Source organism: Garra rufa, chromosome 15 (assembly GCF_049309525.1).
Source record: "Garra rufa chromosome 15, GarRuf1.0, whole genome shotgun sequence".
NCBI classification, from domain to species: Eukaryota; Metazoa; Chordata; class Actinopteri; order Cypriniformes; family Cyprinidae; genus Garra; species Garra rufa.
Window position 1 is genome coordinate 35,912,148 of NC_133375.1, and position 14,339 is coordinate 35,926,486.

Here is a 14,339-nt window from a genome sequence, read left to right on the forward strand (position 1 = left end):
AATAAAATGTGAATTAAAATATTAACAAGTCAGTGGTCACACTTTTTTTCTTAATCTGATGGCATTAAAAAATATTTAAAAAAAATTGTCGTTTTCCAATGTCACAATCTTAAAAGCGGTTATCATAAACATCTCTGTTCTGATAATAATTCCAGATTTTATTTTTTAATTTATATTTTACCTAATAATGTAACCAATTTCTATAGGTGGCATTTTACACTTCCAATTATTAGAATATAAAAATCAAACATTATCCTTAAAAACTAAATGATTTTATTTCAGTTAACATTTATTTTATTTCAAGTAACAAAAATTTGAGTTTTAGTTAACTACAATAACCCTGGTTTAACTCAGGAGGGATACTAAGTACAAAAGAACTAAAATTAATGAAGATTACAGATTATCAACTAATTTTGGTACCCAAGTGATGGGTACCAAAATGCTACATTGTGTTAAATCAACAATATGAACATGAAAATCAGATTAAATATTAAGTATTTGCTTTTGAAACCAGAAACAAAGTTTACTTAATTCAGAAATCATTGCAACACTATTTAATTTGTTAATATTTAATATTAAACTTAATTTGGCATCATGAAAAGCCTACTGAAAGGACAAGGACATGTGATCTGACCCCTTTGAAGTATGCAGTACACTGGTGTGTTAACCTCAACATATACAGGCAGCGATCCGTTTAAAATTCATTCATTTCAAGGACGTGAGGGGGTCAATCTGTATGAAGTCCTTGGCATCTTGCCAGGTCATTTAAAAATACTATCACTTAATACTCGTTTAGTCTTTTGCCGTCTACCGCATAGTCTCTCCTTCAGGCCAAGAACATGCCGTCCTTTACTGAGCCTCAACAAACCAGTGCACTGCTTTTGTGCCGCGAGCTGAACTCGTTCTGAAATGACAGTACTAATTTACCATGTAGACGAAAGAGTAAAATACCTTAGTACTTATTAAATGAAGTTCAGCTACAAGCTGTATGATTTTATACCAGGACTATCTACATTTATTTAGGGTGATAACAACCTACCCAAGGTTTCTTAAACTTAGGAGGTTAAACTACTACTAACTTTGGTTTGAATTAAAATTGTATGCAATGGGTAAATTATGATATAGATTAATCATGCAGATGATGTGAATGAGTCAGTAAATATGAAATTTACAATAAATTATAATTTAAATAATAATTTGGCAGAAAAAATACATCTATTAGCAATCCTATACAGACTGATCAAAAACTACGATTTTTAAATTATTATTATTTTTTAAGTCTCTTCTGCTCACCAAACCTGCATTTATTTGATCCAAAGTACAGCAAAAACAGTACAATTTTGAAATATTTTTACTATTTAAAAGAACCGCTGCTCAAAAAACCTTGTTTTTTTTTTTGTTGATGAATAGGAAGTTCAGAAGAACAGCATTTATCTGAAACAGAAATCTTTTGTAACATTATAAATGTATTTATCATCACTTTTAAACAAATTCAAAGCATCCTTGCTAAATAAAAGTATGAATATGTTTTATTAAACATTAAAATGTTTCTAGAAATTTATGAGTGAACATTTTTCAAACAAATTGCAAGTTACAAATTAAATTCAACATTATTGTTTCAAGTACAAAGACTGAAACAGTATTTCCTTTCTTAAAATGAACAAAGCAATATATATTACAGTGCATGAAGAAGCTGGCCATAAAACAATCAATTTACTAACCATCTAGATTTATGGTCAGTAATTTTGATTTACTAATATTTAGAAGTTTAAATATTCATTAATATTTTAGGTTTTATTTTTAAAAGGGTCAAAGATAAAAAAGGGTTTAAGCTAGAAACAGTATGTGTAATACTGCTTTACACAAGTTTTCTGTTTAATTTAATTGTATTTTTGTTTCTGATTTTCCCAAGCAAAAAATAAATATCTTACATTTTTCCCTACTTTACAGAAGACTTGTCTTGTGAAATCTTGTCCGGCATATTTACAACAAAAATCAATTTATGACACATTAACAGACTTTCACCCCAAATACTAATTAGATGCAATTCTACATTTTTAACATTTGCCACTATCCTAGGTTTGGCCCATTTGTCAGTATTTTTTTTTACTCATTTAACACACAATAAAATGTAATATGCTCCCTTATTGTTTTTTTGTACATATTTTAATATGTACAAGTCAGAATAAGCATGCTTTTTTAACTTTTACATAAATATTGTGTTACAATGAATGACAATGTAACATTATTTCAACCAAATTTGGAAATTTTATTCTCCAAAAACCTTAAAAGTGGACACTTTACTTACATTTAATGTGCTTTCTATGGACTTAAAATCACTTTTTAACGTCTTTTTTGGGGCGTTGTAGTTAACTGTTTTTAAGTGCATGAAAAGGTTGGCTATAAAACAAACATTTCAGTAGAGAAAAATTAATTTATAGTGCGCACTCGTATGCATTTTTCTTTATGCAAAAAGACATGAATTTACTGTCAATCTTACAGGATTGACATGTTATGTACAGATTTATTAGAGGTAGCTTTACAAAAATCTGAGCAACTTAAAGCCTACGTCTGGTGTTCACACTTTAAATGTGAAACATGTAGGCCTATGTGTTATGAACTAACACGTTTACATGCGTGAGCATCACACAAGAACATGTGGGGCGTTAAATTCATGCCGCATACTATTAGTCTATTAGTTTAGTCTGTGAAGCTTATTCATATCTGTAATGAATGATCAGGAGTATTGTTACAAACACATTTAGAATTCAATTGTGATCAATGCCTTTGTGTTTGTAAAATCAAGGCAGTATCTTCTGGGAATTATATCACCCTCAGTGTTTAAGGACACAGCATTTGGGAAGAAGAATGTAATGACTGATAGCAGAAACTCACAAACATACACACACAAACATTAACACACCTGCATTCAGAACAGACACAAACACACACACACACACACACACACACACACACACACACACACACACACACACACACACACACACACACACACACACACACACACACACACACACACACACACACACACACACACACACAATCTCACTATATACAAAAATAATGAGTGACACATAGTTGTTAATTCATGAACCATTATCTGTTATTTACCATTAGAAACTCACACACTCATACAAACAAACACACACACACACACACACACACACACACACACACACACACATGTTGGGTTTACATGTTTTATGGGGACGTTCCATAGGCGTAATGGTTTTTATACTGTACAAACCGTACTTTCTATCACCCTACACCTACCCTACACCTAAACCTAGCCCTCACAGGAGATTGTGCACACTTTTACTTACTCAAAAAAACTCAATGTGCATGATTTATAAGCCTGTTTCCTCATGGGGACCTGAGAAATGTCCCCACAAGGTCAAAATCTACTGGTATTCCTATCCTTGTGGGGACATTTGGTCCCCACAACGTGATGAATACCAGGTACACACACACACACACACACACACACACACACATAAAACAAACTGCTAAATTGTCTGGTCCCCTTCACAGTAACGACTAAGAGCAAATAGCATTATATATAAATATGCATTATATATCATCATTTAGATTATGCTTTCAATTGTCAAATCAACAAGTAACATTTACAGTAATACACAATACAAGCCACATACCACACTGCATTGAAATTCATTTTCTATTTATCATCACCATTAACATTATCATCATCATCATATCACATGTTCATAACTCACAGTATGCATGTTTCATTCATTTTCAGCAGATCATTCTGGCATTAAATATTGATTTCATAAATGATTTACTAGAACCAGCCCCAGGTCAGAGATGCATTCACTTATGTGCGCTAAAAACCAGTGAAAGTAAATTATTAAACACTTGCTTTAAGCATGTTGTGTCAGGGCTGGCGCACACGTAAATATACTTTATAAATATACATTTGTTTGTCTCACCATCCAATAAATGACATAATCTATCAGCTGTAATGAAGTAAACGACTGTAGGCTCTTACCTGATTCAGCCACTTTAGAGATGTCCACACCTTGCTCAGATGCCATGAAACCTAAGATGGAGAAGACCACGAAACCAGAAAAGAAACTGGTGCCACTATTAATAATAGCCAGAACAAAAGCATCCCTGAGAAGAGAAGAGAAACACAGACTGTTGTGGCATCTATATTTTAAAGCAGTCAGATGGTTGTGTAACACATTTGATGAAGTGATGATGTATGTGATGCATTATGAATATAATAATTTAATTTCAATTAAAATAATGGCACCATATTGTCAGTTATATATATGCTTGTGAATAATTTAAACTACTGCTACAATTTATTCAATCGCTTATCTACTCAAGGTTATACATATAAATTGTTATTCAATGCATTATAATTTTTTATGAGATATTGCGTGTTATTTTAAAATGTAGAACCATGAATTGGTACATTCTACAAATGTATCATAACTTGCGGTTACAATTAAATTTAGTATTAGTTGCATTTAAATTCATTACGAATACCCTACCAGTCAAAAGATTTTTGTTTTTTGAAAAAGTTTCTTCCGCTCACCAAGCCTGCATTTATTTGATCCAAAGTACAGCAAAAACAGTACACTTTTGAAATATTTTTACTATTTAAAGTAACTATTTTCTATTTGAATATATTTTAAAATCTAATTTATTCCTGTGATCAAAGCTGTATTTTCAGCATCATTACTCCAGTCTTCAGTGTCACACGATGATTCAGAAATCATTCTAATATGCTGACTTGCCATTTACTATTATTATTATTAATAATATTCAAAACAGATGAGTAAATTTTTTGTTTACGATTTTTTCGATAAAATAGATATTTTAAAAAAAACCTTTTGACTGGTAGGGTAAATAATAACAAATTAATAATACAAATAATACAATTCATTATTTAATAAATTTAAATAAATATAACCAAATTATTTATTAAGGCATTATTAATACTATTAAGACATTTTGTAGCAATTCAGTAATAATATTCACTTCTAATGTAATACACATTATTAACATGATAATTGAAGTGAAAAGCTGAATTTTAAAAATGTGCGTGCATTTTAACATTTCATAGCAGCCCATTTGGTTACGTCTCCTTTTGCTTATTTAAGTAATAACCTACAAAAGTGCAGATCTCCAACAATCAAACTTATTTATTTTATGATAAATACTTGATTTCCTATTTTAAATGAAATCATCCCTTATTACCAATGTATATATAACCAGCCAAAGTCCTTTGTACATTACAGCCAAAGCAAAGAACTGCTGATTCAGTGCATCTGGTTGCTAATGTATTCAGGGCATTTGAGATCTACAATTAAAGGGAAAGGCCTCTTTGCTAGCCACATCATTCAAACACAGCTTTATATAAGACAAGGTCAGGACTCTGATTGGGTGAGCAGGCTAGACACAGTGTCTTTCAAAAAAGAAAACACACTGCTTCCGAAAGCGCACAAAACGTCGTAACTAAAATGTGTCCTTGTCTCTTCAAGGCTGTGACGGAAGCTTACTTATAGCAGTCGTTGTTGAATCGGTTATAGCTGCCGAGGGCTGTGAGGGCTCCGAGTCCGATAGCGTAGGAGAAAAAGATTTGAGTACCGGCATCGATCCAGACCTGAGAGAGACAGAAAGAGTAATGACAGTCAGACAACCGGATCCACCTCTGAAATCATTATTGAGCTCAAAGTGGCTCCAGGTACTCTGGAGACAGACATAAAAGCCAAGTTTAAAACTTTTAACGTTTTTAGAAACAGAAATAGTTTTGAAGTATTGTGTATCAGACGAGAAAAGCAAATAAAATGTGATAAAAGAAAGTGTATTGAATTGTATTTAGATATATTCATTTGGATTAAAGCATATGGTTTCATACAAAATTGACAGGACTAGAATTCTCACCTGTGCCTCTCCTAGCTTAGACCAATCCGGTTTCACATAGTACATGATCCCATCATAAGCACCGGGAAGAGTGACGCCCCTCACCAAGAGAATAATCAGGACCACATACGGGAACGTGGCAGTGAAATACACAATCTGTCAAAGACAAAAAGACAGACAGTCAAATCAACGGTTTTCATTATTATTATTATACCTCACAGCTTAAAGAAACACTCAAAACTCAAAAGTCAAAGATGTATATGAGTTTTTTCTTCAGATTTGGAGAAATTTAGCATTACATCACTTTATCACCAACGGATCCTCTATGGCAGGGATCACCAAATCTGGACCTCGAGATCCATTTTCCTGCAGAGTTTAGCTCTTACCCTAATCAAACACACCTGAGCATGCTAATCAAGGTCTTCAGGATCATTCGAGAATAACAGGTAGGTGAGTGTGATCAGGGTTGGAGCTAAACTCTGCAGCGCATTGGACCTCCAGGGTAAGATTTGGGGAACCCTGCTCTATAGTGAATGGGTGCCGTCAGAATGAGCCCAAACAGCTGATAAAAACATCATTCACATCACTCCAGTTCATCAATGAATGTCTTGTCAAGTGATAAGCTGCTTGTTTGTAAGAAACAAATCCCTCATTTGTGACCCTGGACCAAAAAACCAGTCATAAGGTAAAATTTTACAAAACTGAGGTGTATACATCATATGAAAGCTCAATAAATAAGCTTTCTATTGATGTATTGTTTGTTAGGATAGGACAATATTTGGCCGAGATGCATCTATTTGAAATCTGGAATCTGAGGGTGCAAAAAAATCAAAATACTGAGAAAATCACCTTTAAAGTTGTCCAAATTAGGTTCTTGACAATGCATTTTACTAATCAAAAATTACATTTTGATATATTTACAGTAGGAATTTTACAAAAAAATCTTCATGGAACATGATGTTTACTTAATTTCCTAATGATTTTTGGCATAAAAGAAAAATCAATAATTTTGACCCATGCAATGTATTTTTGGCTATTGATACAAATATACCCCAGCGACTTAAGACTGGTTTTGTGGTCCAGGGTCACATTTAGGCATTTAAACATTAAACTGTTAGTTCTGGCCAAAATGCCAGTCCTTAATCTATAATGGCAAAAGTTATTATGAAACCCCTGTTGTCTTCTCATAAACAATCCACAAATATATTTGCTTGGAACAGTTTTCAGTGCTTGATCTGTGCATATTTCTTGCCTGATTCAGATGTTTTTTTTTTTTTTTACCAAAGAAAAATATTATGGATAGAGAAGTCATATTTTAACTAGAAGCAAAGATGTAAAGTTAACATCTTAAATGACTTATTGTGGCTTCACAAGATGTTAATTGATGGACTGGAGTGGTGTGGATTACTTGTGCATTATTGTGATGATTTTTACAGCAGTTTGGACTCTCATTCTGACGGCACCCATTCACTCCAGAGGATCCATTGGTGAGCAAGTGATGTAAACACCTGCATCAATTTCTCCAAATCTGTTTCGATAAACTCATCTACAACTCTGATGGCCTGAGAATGAGTAAGTTTCACTTTTGGGTGAACTATTCCTTTAAGGTGTTTATTATTACTGTTAATATTGTTCATAGTGGAGTTGGGTGTTTGAAGTATAAACATTCAACTTTGGCACAAAACACATCCTCCACTGCATGTGCAGCAGCCATGACTAATATCTCAAATCATGTTTGCTAAGCAGAGATATGATATTATTTCTCAAAAAGACCAGACTTAGTAAAACACCCAAGCGATGACCTTGCAACGTCCTGCAGACCATACACCACATGAGTTTTCAATGAGAAAGTAAACATCTGTATTAATATACAACCTTGTTTGCTAAATAATTTGGTAATTTATGTGCATTTAAAGGATAAGTTCAGTTTCATATTAAAGTTAATTTACTCACCTCCATGTGATCCAAGATGTTCATGTCTTTCTATCTTCAGCTGCACAGAAATTAAGGTTTTTGAATAAAACATTCCAGGATTTCTCTCCATATAAGGGTCCAAACTGCAGTTTCAATGCAGCTTTAAAAGGCTCTACACGATCCCAGACAAGGAATAAGGGTCTTATAATTTCTCTATTCCTCAGTTGGGATCATGTAGAGCCCTTTGAAGCTGCAATTTGGACTTTCAACCTGTTGGCCACTATTAAAATCCACTATATGGAGAAAAATCCTGGAATGTTTTTCTTGAAAACCTTAATTTCTTTTCGACTCAAGACAGAAAGACATTAATATCTTGGATCACATAGCGGTGAATAAATTATCAGGAAATTGTTATTCTGAAAGTGAACTTCTCCTTTAAGAGCATTTGCTAGACTGATCGTTGAAAGCCATATATAAACCTCGTAACATAATCTAGTTCAAGCCAATATTATCAGTAGATTCATATCAGAGAATCTGCTGCGCTGCATCTCTGAAATACATTTTATCTCTCTCCGTTCTCAGAAAAGACTGTATTAGTCACATGCTGAGCATTGTGTCATGTGAATGAAGTCGAGAAGCATGTATTGCACGTCTCTCTGGTTTGTGTTATCAGACCATCATTGGTGTTTTCAGCAAGGAGAGGTTTATTGATTCAGCGGCCGAGTCCAAACGCTCTGAACTTTGAACTCGAGGCGGATTGTTATCAGGGAGAATTTACATGAGACTTGCTCAATCCGAGTCTTGCTGGTTTATGGACTTGGCTCACATGTCAGGTATAATCTTACAAGCCTGGCAGCCTTCTGATACTGCTCCATATAGACACATAAAAGTAGGGCAGCCATTCTAGATCAAGCCCATCGCAGTAAAAGTGCCGCTCGGCTGCAGATCTTCACAGACTTCAATTGTTCCGGCAAACCCCGTCTCCTGAATTCCTTCGGGAAGACGAGCTCAACTCTAAAAGTACAAAGCTGCCCAGTTACAACAAAAACACGGTCATGGTGTAGGATGTGCAGTGCATAGTGAAAGCTTTCTGAATTCTCCACGTCATCCGATGACATCTTTGTTTGTTCACAGTCCAGAGCCATGTCATCTCTGGCAGTTATGAATCCTGACACATCAATGAAAAATGGTCCAATTATCTCACTGATGGGTAAAGAGAGAAAATGTTCTGGTCATACACACTAACAGTCAAAAGTTTTTGAACAGTAAGATTTTTAAGTTTCTTCTGCTCAAACCTGCATTTATTCGATCCAGCAAAAAACAGTGAAATTATGAAATATTTTTATTATTTAAAAAAAACTTTTCTATTTGAATATATGTGACCCTGGACCACAAAACCAGTCTTAAGTCGCTGGGGTATATTTGTAGCAATAGCCAAAAATACATTGCATGGGTCAAAATTTTAGATTTTTCTTTTATGCCAAAAATCATTAAGAAATTAAGTAAAGTTCATGTTCCATGAAGATTTTTTGTAAAATTCCTACTGTAAACATATCAAAATGTAATTTTTGATTTGTAATATGCATTGTTAAGAACCTAATTTGGACAACTTTAAAGGTGATTTTCTCAGTCTTTTTGATTTTTTTGCATCCTCAGATTTCTGATTTCAAATAGATGTATCTCAGCCAAATATTGTCCTATCCTAACAAACCATACATCAATAGAAAGCTTATACATATGATGTATACACCTCAGTTTTGTAAAATTTTACCTTATGACTGGTTTTGTGGTCCAGGGTCACATATTTAAAAATTTAATTTATTATTGTGATTTGAATGCTGAATTTTTAGCATCATGACCCTTCAGAAATCATTCCAATATTCCGATTTTTCTGCTCAATTTTTTTTTTTTATTATTAGTTGAAAACAGCTGAGTAGAATTTTTTTAGGTTTCTTTGATGAATAGAAAATTCAAAAGAACATTATAAATGCCTCTATCATCATTTTGGATCCTTGCTAAATAAAACTATTAATTTCTATAATTTATTTAAAAAAATTATTATTATTATATATTATTATTAAATATATAAGGGAAATGGATTGTTGGTAAAGATATTTAATTATTAAAGAGATTTAATAAATGCTGTTCTTTTTTGATTCAAGAATGAATCTTGAAAAATGTTTTTTTTTCACAAAAATATGAAGCAGCACAACTGTTCTCAACATTGATTATAATCATAATTGTTTCTTGAGCAGCAAATCAGCCTGTTAGAATGACTTCTGATGTATCATGTGACACCAAAGACTGGAGCAGTGATTTAATAATAGACTTCATAGCATTAGCTGTCTGATGCATGGCAGTGTAAATCAGATACTCCTACTATACCATAACCTCTGCTATCAGATCAGACCTTAGGACTCAATCTATCCCGCTTTCAAGTGACTATAAAGATGCCGAAATAAACCTGAACTAAAAATACTATCAGTAAACAAACTCTGGTCTAATTCCCATGAGGCCTGTGAATCTGGGGTAATCTGCTGCTTAGTATTTGTGGCCCGTAATAATTAATCAGATTCCTAAATAGCCAATTAGCTCACTGTAACACTGGCTTATTGTGTGTGTGTGTGTGTGTGTGTGTGTGTGTGTGTGTGTGTGTGTGTGTGTGCGTCAGTTGTCTGAATGAGCTTGACTCAATGCTTACTCACAGTGTCCTTTCCATCAACGAAAAAAATATGAAGGAAAAACACGAGCTGGTAACTTCAAGCTCAAATAACCTACTTTCCACTATTTACCTTCTTAAACTGTTCACTACAAACATTAAGCCCTGCTTTAAGTTCACAGGGATGACTCTTTAGTGCTTTAGTGCACAAGGATGACTCTCCATTTTGTAATAAGCAGCAGAAATAAAATGTAGTTATAATATTACTAAAAAAAGAAAATATGCCTGTTAGCCATTTGTACGAGCACCTCATCACGTCCCACTGCAGACAGCCACTCGTGACCAGCCAATCTCAGAGGCCTTTCCTGACAAGGCACTTTGTAATATTTCCCGCCACACCCCATTGCAAATAATGTTGCTATGGTTACCTTTCTGCCTCACTCCTGCGCTACTGTGACAAAGCAGCAGTGGGCGGAGCTATGCGAATCAAGGTTACACAAGAAAGTCACATTGCACTCAAGAGCTTAAGCTATAAAACTAGAAAACGCAATAAGATGCATTCTTTGACGAGCATATTTTGATGAATTTATGCGCACGATCTCATATGAAATGACCTACATACTGACTGTTAAATTCTCATAAAATTTTAAATCAGATAAAGCTGGATTCAACCGGCTTCAAAATACTTACTGGGAATATACTGTAAGCTCTGTTCCCCGATATAGTGAGCATGTCCCTGAAAGCTGTTGAAAATTCTTAAAATTATTAAAAATATGGTCTCTCATCCAGTGATTCATTGAAAAGAACTGATTCAAAATATAGGAATTTGAATTATTTTATTTAATGGTATTTACATAAACCAGTATTCTAGTTTTTAGCTGTATTTATAGTAAATCTGTCTTAAAACTGTAAAGTTTTTGTAAAAGTATTTCTTTCAGATACTCTTGTTTTTGTGCCTGGGAAATAAGGCTTAAATGAAATGATGCATTATACAATCTTACAGTTATACACTCTGGGGATAATAAGATTTAAAAAAATGTTTTTGCATTTATTTGATTGAACAGTATATAGTAAAAACAGTAATATTTTTACAATTCAAAATAACCATTTTCTATTTGAGTATATTTTAAAATGTAATTTATTCCTCATATGCAAAACTGATTTTTGACATCCTTCAGAAATCATTTATAGAAACCATAATAGGCTGATTTGCTACCCAAGAAACATTTGGTCATTCTTCATTTGTGAAGGCAAGTGGTGCCGCTCTACTTTACAACAGTTGAAATAAACTTTACATACCAATTAATCATAAAATGTTTGCATGTTTGTAGTCTGTATGGTAAACACAATTTGTGCACTGTTAATAATTACATTTTTGTTTTAAAATAATTATTTAATTAAGTTTGAGAAATTGCATTTGTAAGCAAATGTGCATGTTCCTGTTATACCTCAGAGAGGTATCATAGAATGTAATTGCAACAATGTAACATTTTTAACAAATCAAGTGGTTATATTGTGAATATAGATTTTATTTAATGTACAATTTTATTAAATTGTTGTATTTGAGTTAATCTTAAAACTGGAAAGTTTCTGTAAAAGTATTTCTCTCAGATACTGTCATTGTGTCTTTGCCTGAGAAATAAGGCTTAAAATAAATTATATAATACACAATCTTACAGTTATACAGTCCTGTTCAAAAGTTGAAGGTCGGCAAGTTTTTAAAAAACGTTTTTTAAAAGTAGCTTATGCACAAGGCTGCATTATCTAATTTAAAAATGTAGTAAAAACAGTAATATTTTTACAATTCAAAATTAACATTTTCCATTCAAATATATTTTAAAATGTAATTTATTCCTGATATGCAAAGCTGAATTTTAAGTATTATTATTCCAGTCTTCATTGTCACACGATCCTTCAGAAATCATTCTAATAGGCTGATTTGCTGCCCAAGAAACATTTCTTATTACCAATGTTGTAAAACACTTAATATTTTTGTGAAAAATATCTTTGAGGAATCTTAGATTAACAGAAAGTTCAAAAGAACAACATTTAATTTTAAATAAAAAAACTTCTGTTACATTATAAACATCTTTACCATCACTTTTGATCAATTTAATGCATCCTTTATGAATAAAAATGTGACCCTGGACCACAAAACCAGCTATAGCATAGGTATATTTGTAGCAATAGCCAAAAATACATTGTATCGGTCAAAATTAGCAATTATTCTTTTATGGCAAAAATAATTAGGATACAAAGTAAAGATCATGTTCCATAAAGACATTTTGTACATTTCATACCATAAATATATCAAAACTTAATTTCTGATTAGTAATATGTAGAGCTGAAACGATTCCTCGAGTAACTCGATTACAAAAAATGATCGAGGCAAATTCCTCTGCCTCGAAGCCTCTTTTAATAAATTTTAAAGCTCACGTCTCGTTTTTTCGCTATGATTTTGTTTGTGTGACAATGCGCTTACAAAGTGAAAGAAAACGCAAGGAAGGAGTTGGCGGTAATTTTATAATTTACTGCACGACGGATCTCCGTCTACACCACACAGCCGAAAACGCCATGTGACCATTCATGCATGTACAACCATAGATAAGTATAGATAGATCCCTGTTGTTAAGATGGAGGACGTGCTTGGAGCGGTCAAAAGGGAATCTACTTGTACATATCTATGGCTACAGCAACGAGCATGATGTTATTGTTTACACGGTCGTCAAGGATACACGGAGAGAATGTGGGCAGCCACGCCATCGTTTTCAAAAGTCTCCGTTTTGGTCCGTTTACACTGAAAAGCAACACCGGAGTTTTCAAACTAAAACGTGGTCTACACACTGACCTATATAGATCAGTGGGGTCTACAGCGCTTTCAAAAGTCTCAGTTTTCGAGGGTTGAAATCAACGGAGTAGTGTAAACGACATTTGCAACGTTAACCGTAGCAAAAGTTACAAGTTTTAAAACGTATAGTTTTACTGGCTTAAAGCACTCTGTATGAAACCATGCATGGACTTATGTTTTGACTCCTAAATGCCACAAAGCATTCCAAGAAGAAGACAGTAAAGGCTTATGTTATGCCTGCCCTGCTGAAAAAAACAGCTAATACCAGCCTAGGCTTGTTTGCTGGTCTTAGCTGGTTTAAGCTGGAAGTAGCTGGTTTTAGCTGGTCTCCCAGCCTGGCCAGGCTGGAAAAGTGGCCAAAACCCCTCTAAAACCAGCCTGCCTTCCAGCTATGACCAGCTAAAACCAGCCAACCAGCCTAGGCTGGTTTTAGCTGTTTTTTTTCACCAGGGTGAGCTGTAGATTTTGAAACTTTTAACTGTTAGTTCTAAAAGTTAAGTTGCAAGACTTAAAGGCAGTGTTTTTGTATAACTATTAATCGTTTATTTTAATGTATGCCTTAGTTTTGATAATTTAAAAAAAGTAATTTGAAAGTTATTTTTATTTGTTTGTCTCTCAGAAAATGCTTTATTTTAAATCCAGAATTTATATCACTTAATTCATCTCAGTCAACTTTGTTATTGTTCACAGTACAAGCACAGACACACAAAATTGGTAATAAATAAATGCTTATTTTAGATGGAATATTGTTGCATACTATGCATTAAAAAAAATAAAAATGTAGATTTTAAGAAACCTGTCTTATTTTCTCTTGTATATTTAATATTGCTCTTTAATTAAGCAAACATATGTTTTATCCGATTACTCGATTAATCGATGGAATTTTCTGCAGAATACTCGATTACTAAAATATTCGATAGCTACAGCCCTAGTAATATGCATTACTAAGAACTTAATTTGGACAACTTTAACGGCAATTATCTCAATATTTTGATTTTTTTG

At 33.3% G+C, this 14,339-nt stretch overlaps 1 protein-coding gene across 1 annotated transcript in view; it reads right to left on the minus strand.

The window, feature by feature from the left end:
• The window catches only part of slc6a8 (solute carrier family 6 member 8), a 53,405-nt gene that overhangs the window by 19,633 nt on the left and 19,433 nt on the right, over positions 1-14,339 (minus strand). The window contains exons 5-8 of the mRNA XM_073819392.1: positions 5,938-6,072; positions 5,553-5,656; positions 4,015-4,155; positions 2,245-2,274 (exon numbers count right to left, since the gene is read on the minus strand). Coding sequence (XP_073675493.1) covers positions 2,245-2,274; positions 4,015-4,155; positions 5,553-5,656; positions 5,938-6,072 — 410 coding nt within the window. The remainder of the gene's footprint in view (positions 1-2,244; positions 2,275-4,014; positions 4,156-5,552; positions 5,657-5,937; positions 6,073-14,339) is intronic.